Consider the following 18,363-nt stretch of genomic DNA (forward strand, 5'->3'; position numbering starts at 1 on the left):
TCGTTATGTTCCCACCATGTATCAACTTGCTGATATCTTTACTAAAGGGTTACCTAAGGATCGGTTTCAGTTTTTATGTCATAAACTTGGTCTTCGAGTGACCCCTGTGTATTGCTGTTTGCCCATTGCGACAGACAAAGGCAAGCTCAAGGCCGCTCAAGGCAGGTCTCAATTGAAGGGGAGTGTTGGAGAGATTAAGGTAGCTAATGGCAGGATTGTGACAACTCCAGGCAAGATTGAGACAGCTCAAGGCAGGTCTCAATTGAAGGGGAGTGTTGGAGAGAATGAGACATCTCGATTGTAGTCTCATTCTTGTGTTGCTGGTTGTGTGTTCTGCTGTGTTGTATCTTGGATGGTTGTATTATTTAGTTGTAGTTCTGTTTGTAGCAGAATATTTGTTAGTTGCGTTTGTTATGTTTGTTTAGCTTTGCTGTTAAGGCTATATATATGTGTTAGCCTTTCGGTTGTTATGAAGAGATTTAATTTCTCATTAATCAAATATTTGGACGAGGTACTTTCTCTCAGATCTTCCAGTTTTCATTCAATTTCATTTTGTTTCAAAGACAATGAAGAACACTAGTTTCTGCAAATACTTGCCTCTCCAAGACACATTGAAAAGATCAATGAATTACTCACGCTAGTTAGAGAAATTACATTTTGTTTGTGGTGTAGACAGCCCAGGTTTGCTGGAAGGATAAAATGCCTCATTGTGGCTTGTTTTTTCTTAGGAGAGGTTGTACACTGCATATATTACCTCCACCAGCTGTGTAACATAGGGATATTAAATCCATTAACATTTCTGGAAAACACATCATAGTTGAGTTGAACTAGATTGAAAGTTTCTTTGCCTTTCCATCAGAGTCAAGAGCAAAAGCTATGACTGTAAAACATACTTGGCTGATCTGCTTGGAGCATTGTCAGTGAGAAACTGAGTAATTGGGACATACTGTTGTCAACTATGGGTGCACAAATAATTAGAACACCTTCAAACTGAACCAAACCAGACTAAATGGATCGTCAGTTTGGTTTTTTGAGGTCCACAACTCAGTTGATAAGTCTTAAAATTGCCAACCCAGCCAAGTTGGTTTGGGTCTCAAGCTCCACATAATATTAAAGCTGAATCAAACCTAGACTAGACTCGACATCTTTGTACTGCAACAAGTTTCACATATCATAAGTAACCTGACATAGTAAGTCGAAGCCATGCTCTGCACAGCACTTTCCATAACCTAAGCTGGTTTTATAAACAAAAAAATTAGGGACAAAATGAATAATATTTATTCAGCATCAGCTATATAGAAAGCATCAGAAATGAAAGTTTTACACAAAGGTAGCATTTACAATGATGTCTCAAGCTGTCAAGCAAAATCATATCCACACACAACGAACAAGTAGACTAGTCACATGTTACCTAAAACTCTTGTGAAACAGATTTAGTAAATGCCATTTAAGACAAACAACCACATGAATATCTCACTCCATTCCAGAAAAAAACACAGTTGCAAAATTCTTTGAAACAGATTGCCAACATTCATGTTAGGACATAACCAATCACCTGAAGATCCTCTTGCACCTTGCAGAACTGCAAAGAGTTGCTTCCTTCCTTCCCTAGTGTACATAGCTCTATTTTTCTGATTTTCTCCACCTGCCATGTTCTGTTAAAAGGAATAATTATTCTCCAGAAATCAACTAATTGGTGAATGTAACGAAAATCAAATGGCCACACTTAACTGCAAAAAGCAATGCAGCTAAATTCAGTTTTGAGTGAATTTCTATGGATTTAATTCGGGGAAGAGGGTAAACTGCCTCTCCGCCTTGCTGAGAGAGAATACGAGGTATATCAAGTGATTCGATTGCTGCAGGAGGATTGGAAATCCATCAATGCACCATTCTTTTAAAAGACAAAAAATGGAAGATAAATGCAATGAGGAACTCAAAAAACAAACTGTAATTCACAATGAGGTTTAAACATATCCTACTTCATCACTAAGAAATTTATGATAATCTATTTTGCAAATATGTACATATGCTAAGGGATTTATGTTTATCAGTTCTGCAAATATGTATAATAGAGGGCAATTAGCATCTTCTTTAAAAGGAAAGGGGAGGGATGTGATGTCATAACATATCCTCTCTACATCATCTTGTTAGCTCCCTCAATCTATCCTCTCTACATGACCCCTCCTCTTTTTAATAATCATCTCAATTTGACTTCTTTAAAGGAATCCCTTGATTTGATCCCCTCCATTAGTCAGCTCCAGCTGCATGCTTAAGTTTCTGGGTACCTAGGGGCGGATAAATGAGTGTGGCATCTATCAGACAGAGACTTTTAAAATTCAAACATTCTACGATATGTTGTGCAATAAAAATTGAGCTGAAATTCCTTGGAAGATCTTGTGGAAGACAGAAGCCCTCCAAAAGTGGTCTTTTTTGTTTCAATGCCCTTGCATGAATCCATTCTATCGTGTTATAATATGAGAAAGCTAGGATATGTTGCAAATGAATGGTGCTACCAATGTAAAAGGTAGGAGAGTCATATATGATCTTATTCTTCACTACTTCAGGGCTCATAACATTTAGAACATGTTCTTCCTTGTTTTGGTGTAGACTGAATACTGCCAACATTAGGGTGGAGTTTTTTAGTAACACCATTTTTGGATGTTACTTGCAGAACTAAGGCAGGATGGATAAAATGGAAAAGTGCATCTGGTACTGTATGTGATATTAAGATTCTGTTGAAGCTAAAAGGAAAATTTTATACAACTATAAGACCAACTTTGCTGTATGGTGTAGAATGTTGAGCAACAAAGCATCAACTATAAGATCCTGTACACAGGTAACAGTATCATCTATTACTAAAATATGACAATATTCTGAAAGCAACCTAGCCTCGTGGAATTCAGCATCTCAAACCTAGAAGTTCACTGACTATTATGCCATGACATTGCAATGACAGCACTATGAAGCACGGAATTCTTCAGCACTATATTACAGTATGTCTTCATATGGAACCAGATAAGTAAGAACAATCAAGTGCAAGTAACCAGCACAAAGAAAACACAAGGAAGCTGTCATACAGCATAGTCAGTAGTACAAATTAAATCAGCATTATAATTTTAATGCCAGTCAAAAAGAGTGGATTCTTTAAGCTAACCAGCAGGCTCAAAAAAGTTAGCTTGCATTGGAGGTCTGTTAGGATTAAGTATCACTCGTGTTTTCCACACTTGAAGAGCTCCATCCCTTGATAGAGTGACGAGTAGCCGCACCTTTGACATCCAAGCAATGGATGTGATTGGTTGGGAACCCACCTGGATGCTAAAAGTAGCAAAAAGATGAACAATCAGAACTCAAAAGCGAGGACATTAGTTACAGAAAAGTAGCAAATAAATTTTATTTTTTTTCATCTTCTTTCTAGAAGTTTCAGAAGACACATGGCTCAACGTGGACAGTTCATATGTGTAAAAGATTGTTACGTGGCATTCTTGCAACTATAGTGGTCAGGCAAGCTCCTTACACATGGGAGGGTAAGAAGTTGCTCTGTGGGCTATCAATACGTGGAGATTTAAATTTTAAAATAATGGGAAGGGTTTCATTTTTGTTTATTAACACATGTTCAAATGCACCCAAACATGCCTTATCCTTTTTTCAACTTCTAAGAACAGAACATATTTTGAATGCTTGTGGAACATGTATCCAAAGCTTAGAGACACAAAAAACAAATTGCAAGTCTAAAGAAAGCAACTTGGGATCTGGAAAGGAATTACAAAAAAGAAAAATGATCTTGTGCCTGTTTATTTCTCCTACTTTGGACTTGTTAACTTTAGGAATGCCAAACTGCAAATTTTCAAAGTTATTTAAAAAAAAAAAAAGTTCTCTAGCATAGATAAGTCTTTTCTTTCTTTTCTTTTTTTTTTTTTCTTTTTTTGCCCTTCTTTTCCAACATGTAGAATGTAAAAAAGTAGTTATTCTTTTCATGCATGTGTATTGAGTGTCTCCACTGTTATGTCAATGTATCCACATCATGTGTAATATTATGTCCTATGTCCATCTTTGTACTTCTTTAGAGGGAGGATGACAAGAACAACCTTGACAAGCAAGTGTAGATCATAGACAAGCCATGTGTATAACGTTGGCCAAATACCACCAAGGCATAAGACCTAGTGCTGGCATGGATGAGACAAGCACCACAAAGTTCACTAAAGTTGCAGCACCAATCTAGGTCCTATTAGATATTCACTAGTAAAAATATTTGGTTGACTAAAGTATAAGAAAGGCCTGTGTGTATAATGGATGGAGAGTGCCTCAATTGTAATGGTTGATTGAGCACAGCTGAGGTGCTCCTTGGAGATTACTTCTTGAATGCCTAACTTGAGGCAAAAGTGCTGAACATGTTTTAGTCTTAACCATAAGGGCTCTATCCTGGGGAGAGAACTGAATTTGTGGTGGCATCCTATTTGTTTAGATGCACATGCAACCAATGCTGGTGCCAAAGTTATATCGGCCCATATACTTCCCAAAACCATGGAGGTAGTATTGTCACATTTTTTAACCTAGCAAAAATGTAATTTGCTGTCCACCCTAACAGAAGTGTCACGGGATTCTTTAAGCTGTTGATTGATAACAAAATACCACCAAAAGCCCAAGAAAATAAACTGCCCAAGAGATCCCATTAAATTCAATGTAGTTGAGGATAATATATTCCAGCTTGGTATGAATAGCCAGTTGTTATAAGTTAATCTGAGATTTCCTAGAAAATGGAACTGAATACTTTCCCAGGGTGATTCATGAATTTATCTATTTGCTCATTGGCATCAATAAAGGGAATCATCTGACACTGTAAAGCTATTTATCCCTATGAACATAACACAAGTGTCAATCTAAAATATAAGTCAGATAAAACACTATAAGAAATAGCAGGCTATTTAATTATAGTAAAATATATTCCTTACATCCCAATCATGCTAGGTCTCTCAGTGGAGACATCCCATGCCAGCAGTGTTCCCCGTCTATCGCCAATGAAAACCCATTCCAAAGTTGGATGAAATGCAAATGCGCCAGCACCAATGAGTCTAATAGTATTATCAACTGTAGCATGCACCAAAGAACAATGGAGCCAGATATGCTAAAGAGATTCATATTATCAAGTTCAAAGAAGGTAAAGAGAGAAAGAGACATTCATTCCAGTCTTACGTTGTAAAGTGTAATGAACAGCATACGTATGAATGTTGTAAGCCCGAATTAAACCATCCGCATAAGCAACGTACTGAAACAAGAAAAGGAAAGTAGGGGACGAAGAGGAACAACAGCTGTTATTAGCATTCTAAAGTATAAACATGGTGTTATTACTTAAATTGAGAATGTACTCCATTCATTTTAATACCAGAGGAAATTGTGGGAACATCTAAGTTGAATTTAACAAGTTACCAACACAGGCAGACGAGGATGGCAAGCAAGATTGACTATGGGTTTTTTCAGATCTGTCTTTATCTTTGTTGGTGCTCTTCCCCCTTCAACTGTTCCAACAACTGCATGCAATTGACAAATCATTGATATGACAGCTATAAGTGATCAAGACTTGCATAGAATTATAATGGTATAACCTCTAAAGTATAACAAGTAGTCTTCTATGCCATTTAGAGATCATTCTGATACATGCTCTAAGACATATAAGATGACAGAGAAAAAAAGGGGAGAGGATGGGTTGGCAGGTGTGCTCTTAAGAAATGGAGAGAAGAGAAGATTCCCAGAATAGGATTTCAACTGAGGGGCTTACAAGATCAGTATGCCTCTCCTGCATTAATCACAGCAAACATCAGCAAAAGTAGATAATTTCTACTTACTAAACAATATCCAACCCCACACCACCACAACACCACCTTTCCGATCATCTCCCCCAAAACAAGCCACCACCAACCAACAAACCATCAACATTTCTGTGCATAAAGCTGTCATAGACCAAGGGTGTAATGGTAATTAGAATCATATAGTGGCAGTGATGTAATAAAACAGTAAAGGAATAACTCAAATTCCTTTCAGGCGCGTGCTTGGGCAGTAACTAACTGCCGAGCCAGCTTGTATTTCTTCCCTATAAATACCAAAGGATGAGGATGGGGAATTATGTGAGGATTATACCACAAATTCCTTTCCCTCTCATTTCTCAATTCTCTCTTCTCTTGTTCTAATTCTCAATTTCTCTCAATCTTTCCCGCCTACATCATCTCCTTCCAAATTTACAGAAGGAAACCTACTGTCAGATCCGAGCCTGACATTTGGTATCAGAGCCGAACGACCTGGAGCTGGTAATGGCTAACAGAACACGCGCTAAGCAGTTGGAGAACAGATTGGATGCGATCAAAGTTGGATTGTGACAACATCAGGAGCAGGTGGACGAGAGGTTGGAGACGATGGAGTTAGGAATGAGGCACACTCAGGAGGAGATCCACCGGAGTAGATCGGAATACACGGACTCATTGGATCGCGCAGTGAACGGAATTCGGGAAGAATTCGCTGGACTCAGCCAACAATTGACGGCAGCTTTGAGCATGTTTGCGAGACAACCGAACGTCAGTTTGCCAACGGATTTTCCCCCAAGGACGCCATCTACACCCATCCTGACTTCACTGATAAACAGACCGCGACCTCTAGAGCCAAGAGGTGGCGGAGATCCAACTGAATTTGGAGAAGGTATGAATCACCGGAACTATGGAGGGACCAATCCACTCCATTCTGGTCCGCAAATGGAGATTCCAGCCTTTGATCAAGATAAGCTACGCCGGTGTGAACGGGTGTTCTATCAGCATCGCATTGCTGAAGGGGATAAGGTATGTATGGTTGCTTCTTACTTAGACGACATGGCGGATCCCTGGTTCCAAACTTGGAGCCATGGTAGGGTGGATTTGAGTTGGCCGGAGTTCGTTAGTCAATTGTGCTGAAGGTTTGGAGAGAAGAATCGATCTGATGTCATTGAGGAGTTTAACAAATTGAAACAAAACGGCATGGTGGAGGAATACCAAACTAGATTTGAGGAGTTGAGGGCTTTACTTTCATTGTCTCATCCCTACCTAGATGAGGAATATTTTGTTTCAAGTTTTATTAGTGGGTTGGAGGAGTTAATTAGGCCAACAGTTAAGATGTTGTTTCCCACAACGGTGGCCCAAGCAACAGAACAAGCTCGTCTGCACGAGTTATCGATGGAAACCTTTGCTAGGAGGCATAAGTTATCATCCAAAAACAACCGAGAGGAGCACAACAATGGGGGGTATCACAGGGGTAATACTTCACAATGGCAGAGAGGAGGACCCGTGGGTAAGGTCATCCAGCCTAACGTATAGCCCAGGAACCTATCATTGGACCAAAAGAGACAGTTAGGCCTATGTTTTCGTTGTGGAGAGAAGTATGGGCAAGGTCATCAGTGTAAGAAACTTCTCCTAACTATGGAAGAATAGGAGGAAGGTGAAGAAGAGGAAGCAGGGATAGAGGCAACTGACGAGATTCTTGAAGGGAATGAAGGAGGAGAAATTTCCATGCATGCTCTACAAGGACAAGCAGCTAGTAGGGTCATTAAGGTGAAGGGATTGGTCCGAAAAAGGAGTTTAGTTGTGCTGATCAACAGTGGCAGCACTCATAGCTTCCTTGATGAAACAACCGCCCACAGTCTGCAGTGCAACCTACAAGAAACGCCTCCTCTGTCAGTACTAATAGCCAATGGGACTAAGATGGTAAGCCAACTCAGGTGCAAAGGATTCAAATGGTTAATGAGTGGGCATGAGTTTTCAGCTAATTTGAGAATACTCAAACTGGGAGGGTGTCATGTTGTGTTAGGGGTAGATTGGATGAAGACAATAAGTGCCTTGGTGTTTGATTTCAACACCCTGGAGGTCACATTCAACTAGGAGGGCCAACAAGTAACCTTGCATGGTAGTCAGGAAGCTGGAGAATGTAAAGTTGTATCTAGAAAAAGAATTCAGAAATTGTTGGAACAGGGGAGTACAACTGTGGGACAACTACACACTATTTACGCGATGGATGTTGGGGAAAAGGCTGCTGGAGATCAACAACATGTCTCACACAGAGACAAGTCCTTGATAGCGGAGAACGGCCAGGTGCATCCTCTTAGACCCATTCACAATTTATTATTGGAATTTGAGGATCTGTTTGCCACTCCCCAAACCCTTCCACCCCACCAAATCCTGGATCACTCCATTCACCTTAAACCCAACAGTGAACCCGTAAACCTGAAAGCCTACCGATACTCCCCTATACAAAAGGCAGAAATAGAAAAACTTATAAGGGAGATGTTGTCCAAAAACCTTGTGCAACCAAGCCAAAGCCCCTATGCTTCACCAGTCCTCCTAGTTAAGAAAAAAGATGGTACGTGGAGATTTTGTGTGGACTATAGGTAGCTTAACTCACTAACCATCAAGAACCAATTCCCTATTCCCATTATTGAAGACTTGCTGGATGAATTAACCGGAGCATCCATTTTTTCTAAACTAGATTTGACCTCCGGTTACAACCAAATTCGCATGAATCCTGTTGACTGCCTTAAGACTGCTTTTAGAACCCATGAAGGACATTACGAATTCTTAGTAATGCCTTTCGACCTAACTAATGCTCCCGCTACATTTCAAGCATTAACGAACCACATCTTTGCTCCTTATCTACGTAAATTTGTCTTGGTATTCTTTGATGGCATCCTCATATACAGCCCCACCCTAGCCCAACATCAACATCTAACACACCTCAAGCTGGCATTTCAGATCCTTAGATTCCATAAATTGTATGTGAAGAGGTCTAAATGTTCATTTGCAGAAGAAAATGTGGAGTACTTGGGCCATATCATCTCCAGCCATGGAGTTAGTATCGATCCCCACAAAATTGAAGCTATGAAGAGTTAGCCACAGCCAAAGACATTGAAGGAGCTATGGGGTTTTCTAGGCCTTATTGGATACTGTGGAAGGTTTATAAAAGGCTATGGGATGATTAGCAAGGCACTGACTAATCTATTAAAGAAGAATAGTTTTGTTTGGGGTCCGGAAGCATTTGAATATCTTAAGGCAGCCATGACTCAAGCCCCAACACTAGCCCTTCCAGATTTCTCCAAGGAGTTTGTCTTAGAAACGGATGCATGTGATACGGGTATAGGGGTTGTGCTTAACCAAGAAGGACGTCCTGTGGCGTATCTAAGCCAATCACTAGCTCCACGATACATGGGGCTAAGCATCTATGACAAGGAGCTGCTGGCAGTATTAATGGTTGTGGAAAAATTGAGATACTACTTGGAAGGCAAGAAATTCACCATTAAGACCAACCATGAGAGCCTCAAATTCTTATCCCGTCAAAGAGTGCATAATCAGTTACAAAGGAAGGGAATCACCATGCTCATGGGCTTCAACTTCATCATCCTCTACCGTCAAGGAAAAGAGAATAGAGCAGCTAATGCTCTTTCAAGGAGGGATGGCTCAGCCTCTTGCCATGCCATCTCAACTCTTGTTCCTAATTGGGTCCACGATATAACCCACAACAATGATCAGACTCCTTGGATCTGAGAATTACTCACTAAGGTCACAGTAAAGGCCACTTCTGAACCGAACTATCAGTTAAAAGGGGGATTGTTGAGGTTCCAAAACAGGGTAGTTATTGGGGATGACAACCAATTGAAAAAGAAGATCCTCCAGAGTCCGCATGACTCTCCCATTGGTGGCCACTCCGGACTCAATGTCACTTACCAACAGGTCAAACAACTCTTCTACTGGAAAGGATTAAAAAAAGACGCAACCCGATTTGTCATGGCATGCACTATATGTCAAAGGTGCAAACATGAGCAAATACCCTACTCGGGCCTCCTACAACCGTTAGAAATACCATCACAAGCTTGGGAATTGATCTTAATGGATTTTATTAAAGGGTTACCAAAATCTGAGGGAGCGGACACTCTACTGGTGGTGGTGGACAAACTAACCAAATTCATCCATTTCCTCACATTGGCTCATCCGTTCACAGCTACTGAAGTAGCTAGGAAGCTGATGGATACAGTCTTTAAAATTCATGGCTTACCTAAGGCGATAGTGTCCAATCGTGACAAGGTCTTTACTAGCCAATTCTGGAAGACCTTATTCCAAGGGCTAGGAGTCAAGTTGCACCTTTCTTCAGCATATCATCCCGAGACTGACGGGCAAACAGAAAGAGTCAATCAATGTCTCGAAACCTATCTTCGATGCCTATGTATCTCCAAACCCAAAAGCTGGAGTCAATGGGTGGCACTGGCACAATGCTGGTATAACACCAACTATCATACTGCACACAAACGAACCCCTTTCGAGTCTCTATTTGGTTAATTGCCCCCCATTATTTTGACTGTAATGCATTACTCTCCCACAGAAACGTCTACTAACCTATATTTGAAGGACCGACAGGAAGCTCTACTCACTATCAAGCAAGAACTGGCCCTTGCCAGCCAAAGAATGAAGCAACTGGTAGATAAACACAGAACAGAAAGGCAGTTTGAAGAAGGAGAGGAGGTTTATCTGAAAGTCAGAAGATTCCAACAGCACCTGTTTTGCAAGGGCCCAATATCTAAGCTCAGCCCCAAGTTCTATGGGCCATTAAAAATTCTAGCTAAGGTGGGACCTGTGGCTTACCATCTACAGCTACCTAAGGGAGTGAGACTTCACCCAATTTTTCACGTTTCTCTTCTAAAGAAGTCTATTGGCCCAACAGAGTTAGCTAGTAGAACATTGCCAGCACCACTGGAAGCCATAGAAGAGACGAGTGAACCCTTGGCAGCGCTTGACAAACAAGTGATCTACAATGACACTGCTCCATTGACCCAAGTACTTGTGCAATGGTCTCATCTACATCTGGACAACACAACATGGGAGTATCTCCCTGACCTCCTACAACGGTTTCCCAGAATCACCAGCCTACTTTAATTTCTTGGGGGCAAGAAATGTTTTAAGGGGGGGGAAGGAGGAAATTGTCATAAACCAAGGGTGTAATGGTAATTAGAATCATATAGTGGCAGTGATGTAATAAAACAGTAAAGGAATAACTCAAATTCCTTTCAGGCGCGTGCTTGGGCAGTAACTAACTGTCACGCCAGCTTGTATTTCTTCCCTATAAATACCAGAAGGATGAGGATGGGGAATTATGTGAGGATTATAACACAAATTCATTTCCCTCTCATTTCTCAATTCTCTCTTCTCTTGTTCTAATTCTCAATTTCTATCTATCTCTCTCTCTCTCAATCTTTCCTGCCTACATCATCTCCTTCCAAATTTACAGAAGGAAACCTATTGTCAGATCCGAGCCTGACAAAAGCGCAGTGACTTAGGTTCTAATGAACTGAATCAGACCAAACTTGTCAATCTGTCATGTTTGGATGATTTTACTTTGGTTGGGCAGTTTTGGTTAATATCAAGCTCGGCTTGACAATCACAAAGTAAAATCTCCAAAAGGCGCACCTAATCCACTACCCTCCATGCACTTGGCTCTCCACTCACAATAAGGCATTGTTCCACCACAATTGATTCATCCCTCCCTTGACCAAGTCAAGTGGCTATTTACCCAAGCACGTCTCTCATATGCCACACAATCCCCCTTGTTTGTAGTACTAATCTTATGTTATTATGACAATCCAACATAGAAATAGGGCCTAGAGGATTCCCAAGGTTTTGTAGTAGGCAATGGATGCATAAGCACCATCATCGGTCCTAAGAACATATTTCTTATTTTGTGCTCCTCCATATGGAAGGAGCAGGACATGTCACATTTGCAACTCAACCCTATCTAACCACATTTGATTTGCTACCATTTAGGATCATTTCATTATTGAAGTGGCGCATATAACCCATCTAACCCTCAACCACGTCACCGTGGCATGCACTCTAAGCTAGCCTTGATGTATGAACACGCGAAACTGGAAAGCTTCACTTTCCTCCCTGTATAAAAAATCTCATTTGGTGAGTTAGAGACTATGCAATAACATATCAAGCCTTAATCCCACTATATGAGGTTGGCTCAATGAATTCTAGCTAGCCAATCAATTCTATCTATGGCCTGATCTTCAATAAGGCCCTTATAACTCATATCACACCTAAGGGTCTCCACCAAGTTATTATTAGTCTTCCTCAACTTCTTTTGCTAAAAATTCATTACATCCACTCTTCTCACAAGGGTCTCTATTGGTCATCTTCTCACACAATTAAACCATTTTAACCATGTATCACAGTTATCATCTTTAAAAAAGCCACATAACCTTAATTACAAATAATCTCATTTCTAATTTTATCTTTTCTTATACGACCACACATCAATCATAACATCATCATTTCTATTACATTCATATTTTTGCAAATGATGGTGCTTATTGCCAATGCATACTCCAATGATTCTTCATTTTACCATCTCCATTCCCACACCCCCAATAAAAAAAAACGCACTTTGCTCTATTTTTATTTCTCTCACACTAGCTCAACGATTACTATAACTCAATATGGCCCCACAACTATCCCACTGACTTCTTACCCTCTATAACCCTTAAAAACTAATTTAACCGTGTTTCTTCATTTCTTTTTTTTTCATTCTAAGAAGAACCAATCATGATTTTCTCTTTTCCTTAAATTGTATTACCTCTTCCTCATCCATAGCCACATCCAAGTTAACTTCCATTGATTATTTAATTGAAGGTAAAAATGTCTTACCTCTCAAAAAAACAATAAAAATATGTTTCACCTAAATGACCAACAATTTCCTCACTTTATCTCTACTCAATAGTTGTTCCTTAGTTAAATCTTAATAATAACTCAATTAGAAAGGAATCCTGCAACAATATAATCCTTATGATATTTACTAATAGTAATAGGAGTGCATTGACTTCAATATGAAACATAAATGGCTTAAATTGAAAAAAAAAATAGAAGTTCAAGGTTGAGTTGGAAGGATGAATTTGATTATTAGCCAAAAAGAACTATTGCCCTCACAACTATTATTGGCCAGGTAGGCTTGAAGGCTGAGACAATTTAGCTATAGTATCTTTTGGCAAAACTAGATATTAGGATTTTTTAATGGCAAATCCAATCTTTCCATGGAATCATTTAGTTTTGAATTGGAAATTGTAGCTTTACAATTTAACTCCTCAACTTATAATCTATATCTAAATTTCCTAAAATGAGATTATTCTACTACCATATCTCTTTGATTTCTTGATAAGAATAGAATAGTCACGCCCAGCATCAACTTGTTCCAACCCCTGAAATCCTCTTCACATAGGCATTCTAGAAGAGCTCATGTACCAAACCTTAATTGCAAACTCTACATCAAGTCAAATATATAGACAGAGTTCCTTCCTAATCTTGATCTTAAATTCAACTATAACTATGGGATTTGTAGAGATTTTGAGAATATCAGCCAACTAATCATTATGTTTCCTATTTTCTAACTTTCTTTTTCTGTAAAGTCAACCTATTTCCTAATTTGAGTAGAGAGAATAAATCTCTCTCTCCCTCACAGCTAACTGTAGGTTTTCTAAAGTAGTGTAGATATAATTTCCTTATTGTACTGTATACACTAGGAAACCAAAAAAGAAGCATGCTATATATATATATATATATCGTTCACTATGATGAATGAAATCGGTTCTTCTCCCTAAAATTTCTGCATGGTATCAGAGCAAGAAAAATCCTTCTCTTTTGTTAAACCCTAGGCATGTCTTATCTTTCCTTTACCACCACATCCACACCAACAGCAACTGTCACACCTAGGCTGTAACTGCCACGCCATATTTCAACCCTTCGATCACTCCTACAATCTTCAAATCTGTGAATCACAACATGGCTGGGAAAGAAATCTATCTTTGGAAATCATCCCCTGTCCAACCAGCAACACAGGAGCCATAGACAACAATATGTTAACTATCACTGGCCACAAGTTGAATAGGTAGAACTACCTCCAGTGGTCCCAATCTGTCATAATGTTCATCTACGGAAAGGGGAAGAATGACTACCTAACTAGAGCCACAAGCAAATCGGGGGGGAGGAAGACGCAAAGTTTCGAATGAGGAAATCTGAGAACAACATGGTAATGTCCTGGCTTATTAACTCCATGACTAATGAGATTCATGAGAATTTTTTGTTGTATAACACTGCACATGATATATGGGAAGCTGCTAAGGAGGCTTACTCACATGTTAAAAATGCATCGAAGCTATTTGAGATTGAAAGCACACTTGATGATCTGAGGCAGGGGTGAATCTGATGTTACCTAGTACTTTAATTCACTCAACAAGTACTAGCTTCAACTTGACAAGTATGATACAATCCAATGGAATTGTCTAGAAGATGCAGCCAAATACAAACAGATTGTTGAAACAAGGGGAATATACAAGTTTCTAATAGGTTTAAACAAAAACCTAGATGGACTGAGAGGGAGAATTCTAGGTACAGAGCCTCGACCAAGCATTCGAGAGGCCTTTTTTGAAGTTCGTCGAGAGGAGAGCATGATGAAAATAATGCTAAAGACTGCCACGCCAAATCTGGAAACTTCAGCCCTAACCACTCAGGGCATTCAACAACCCACCAAACAGAGAAAGAGGCGTCCTTGGTGTAACCACTGTCATAAAACAGGTCACACAAGGGACACCTGCTAGGAGATACAAGGCAAACCAGCAGATTGGAAACTTGCTCATGAGAGGAAAAGTTGAGGCAATATAGCTTCCATGGAGGAGACCACTACAGCCTCTAAACCAAGCTTTTTCAGCAAGGAACAGATGGAATGGCTGAAAAAGATGTTTGGGCAGTCACAAACCACTCAATCTTCAGTGGTTGCCTCCGGTTCCATAGCCCACAAAGGTAATTTCCTAAGTGCTTTCAATGCTAAACGTGAACTGTGGATTGTTGACTCAGGAGCATCTAACCACATGACTGGAGACATCAAGCTACTGACAAGATTTAATCCCTGTGATGAAAATGGGACTATAAAGATTGCAGATGGGTCCCTATCAAGGGTACTAGGGAAAGGTTCTATAGCTCTATCCAAGGACCTTACCCTAAAATATGTTCTCTTGGTTCCTAACTTAGACTGCAATCTATTGTTAATCAGTAAACTTACCACTAATCACAATTGTGTGGCCAAGTTCTCAAATAATCTATGTGAATTTCAAGATCAGACTTTGGGAAAGACAATTGATAGTGCTAAGGCATGTTTGGGACTCTATCTCCTCAAAACGAATGACCTCCAGAGTGAACAAGTTCATCCCAGCAGCTCCTTATCCTTAGAAAGTTCTGTTTGTCCCTCAAATTTTCCTTCTGATTATAATAGTGCAATTATGTTATGGCACTACAAGATAGGTCACCCCAATTTTGTCTACCTTAGGAAATTGTTTCCTTCATTGTTTAAGAATAAAAATCCACATTTGTTTCAATGTGAAATTTGCTAATATTTTAAACATATTTGGAACCATTATCCTAGCCAAACTTACAAAGAATCTCATCCTTTTTCTATGATTCACAGTGATGTGTGAGGGCCCTCACAAGTAAAAAATGTTACTGGCTCTCGTTAGTTTACATCTTTTATTGATGATCACACACACATTGCTTGGTTATTTCTTATGAAAAAAAAATCCGAGGCCAATCAAAATTTTTAGAATTTTAATTTAATGATTCAAAGTCAATTTCATGCCAAGATTCAAATCTTGAGAACTGATAATGCCAAGGAATACCTCAATTCTATCCTTGGAGACTATCTTTTAAACCAAGGCATTATTCATCAGAGCTCTTGTGTTGATACACCCCAACAAAACGGGGTTGTTGAACATAAGAACCGATATCTTTTAGAAGTGGCCAGATCACTCTTGTTTTCTTCAAATATCCCCAAACACTTTTGGGGTAAAGCCATTCTTACAACCACCTATCTCATTAATAGAATGCCCTCACGCACTCTCAACCATCAAACACAAAGTCAACTTCTTCTTCAATCTTTCCCACACTCTCGGGTTCTCTCCCACATTCCCCTAAAGGTCTTTGATTGTTCTACTTTTGTCCATGTTCATCACCAATTTTGAAGCAAGCTTGATCCCAAATCCATCAAATGCATATTTATTGGCTACTCCCCTCATCAAAAAAGTTACAAATGTTATTCCCCAAAATATAAACGGTTTTTCACTTCAATGGATGTAACCTTTTTTGAAAATCAACCTTATTATTCCAAAACTGATATTCAGGGAGAGGACACTCCAAAAAATCCTCAGGAATATCATTTTCAACACATTCCTTCCACCTCTAGTCCTTTTATCTCGAACTAGCAGCACCAACAACTTGGTCCATCCAATTCAAGTTCACAACAATCAAAATCTAATCCAAATCCTTCCACCAATCACTATCCTTCCCATCCCCAAACCAATGAACTTCAAGTTTACTCTCAAAGGAAATCTAATCAAGATGGGATTGAATAATGAACATGTCTTAGGACTGACCAAGACCTTGACCTAGATCTGAGGGTAAGTGAAGGTAATTCCAATAATAAACCTATAAATGATGAACTCAATTGGCCCACAACATTGAGAAAGGGTGTTAGATCATGCACACAACACCCAATTCAGAACTATATATCATATAAGGGTCTTTCACCTGGTTTTAGTACATTTATTTCAAGTATGGACAGAGTGCATGTCCCTAACAACAAACAGGAAGCCTTTCAACAACCAAGATGGAAGAAAGCTATTCAAATTAAAGCCTTGGAGAAGAATGAGACTTGGGATATTACAAAATTACCATCTAGAAAAAATCCTATGTGCTGCAAATGGGTGTTCATTGTAAAATATAGAGAAGATAGGCAGATTGAAAGATATAAGGCTTGACTTGTGACAAACAGGGCCAGCCTTGAGGACTGGGCAACCAAGGCAGTCGCCTAGGGCCCCCCAACCATAGAAGGCCCCAAAAAAATTAAGTTCAGGTTTTGAATATATACTTTAAATATATAATAAATACATGCTAAAATACATAATTTACACTAATTCTATTTGAGTTTAGTTGGTAGAGTGGTGGGTAGTAAATAAAAAGTTTCTTAGGTCACTGGTTCAAGTCACTTCACCAGCACACTTGAATTTTTTTTACATTTTAATGTCTTTTAACAATAAATACCAATCCCACAAATATTGAAAGAAAAATTAATGCTTTAGTGAATTTTTTTACATTTTAATGTTTGCTAAATAATAAATACCAATTCCACAAATTTTGTAAGAAAAGTGAATGCCTTAGTGAATTTTTCTACATTTTAATGTTTTTTAAACAATAAATATCATTCTTGTATTGAAATTTTGTAAGAAAAATTAATGCTTTAGTCATTGGACCTTTGAAAGTTTTCATCTAAATTTTTTAAACTTGAAAGTCAATCGTGTAAACCGTTAATATCAGATTCGATCTAAAGTCTTGAAAGTCTAAGGCCCCAATAAAATTTTGATTTATGGGCTTGCTAAGGGCCCCCAAAATCTCAAGGCCGACCCTGGTGGCAAAGGGCTTCATACAGTTTTATGATATCGATTACCAAGATACATTCACCCTCGATGTCTAAGCTAAATACCATTAGAGTACTGCTCTCCCTAGCTACAAATTTGGATTAGCCCCTCTACCAATTGGATGTGAAGAATGCATTCCTAAATGGAGACCTAGAAGAAGAGGTTTACATGAATATTCCTGCTGAATTTGAAACTAACATTACAAAGAACAAGGTATGTAAACTAAAGAGATCACTTTATGGACTCAAACAAGTCTCCTAGGGCCTGATTCGAAAGATTCACAATGGCAGTCAGGAAGCATGGATATGGTCAATGCCAAGCAGATCACACCCTCTTTGTCAAACATTCCTTAAGAGGTAAAATTTCTATCCTCATTGTCTATGTAGATGATATCATTGTCACAGGAAATGATTTTTCTGAAATGAGATACCTCAAATAAGTTCTTGCAAAGGAATTTGGGATTAAAGATTTGGGAAACGTAAGCTACTTCTTAGGCATAGAAGTTGCAAGGTCAAAAGATAGGATTTCAGTCTCACAAAGGAAGTATATCTTAGATCTCCTAAATGAAATTGGTATGATGGGTTGCAAACATGCGGACCCTCCCATGGAATCTACTACAAAGTTAGACATTGGCAAGGAAAGTGGTCTAGTTGATAAAGGGAGATATCAACGACTAGTGAGAAAACTTATATACCTGTCACACACTAAACCAGATATAGATTTTTCTGTTAGTATTGTGAATCAATTCATGAATGATCCTAAAGAAGAACACATGAAAGCAGTGTATCACATCCTAAGGTATCTAAAGTTAACTCCAAGAAAATGATTGATGTTTAGGAAAAAAGCAAACAGAG

General features: G+C 39.0%; 1 protein-coding gene across 1 annotated transcript in view; it reads right to left on the bottom strand.

Annotated features, from left to right (window-relative positions):
- The window catches only part of LOC127804887 (uncharacterized), a 72,807-nt gene that overhangs the window by 45,060 nt on the left and 9,384 nt on the right, over positions 1-18,363 (bottom strand). Inside the window, exons 4-9 of the mRNA XM_052341971.1 lie at positions 5,425-5,525; positions 5,191-5,263; positions 4,950-5,085; positions 3,155-3,315; positions 1,732-1,856; positions 1,556-1,655 (exon numbers count right to left, since the gene is read on the bottom strand). Coding sequence (XP_052197931.1) covers positions 1,556-1,655; positions 1,732-1,856; positions 3,155-3,315; positions 4,950-5,085; positions 5,191-5,263; positions 5,425-5,525 — 696 coding nt within the window. The remainder of the gene's footprint in view (positions 1-1,555; positions 1,656-1,731; positions 1,857-3,154; positions 3,316-4,949; positions 5,086-5,190; positions 5,264-5,424; positions 5,526-18,363) is intronic.

The sequence above is a fragment of the Diospyros lotus genome, chromosome 6 (genome assembly GCF_014633365.1).
Source record: "Diospyros lotus cultivar Yz01 chromosome 6, ASM1463336v1, whole genome shotgun sequence".
In the NCBI taxonomy this organism is placed as follows: domain Eukaryota; kingdom Viridiplantae; phylum Streptophyta; class Magnoliopsida; order Ericales; family Ebenaceae; genus Diospyros; species Diospyros lotus.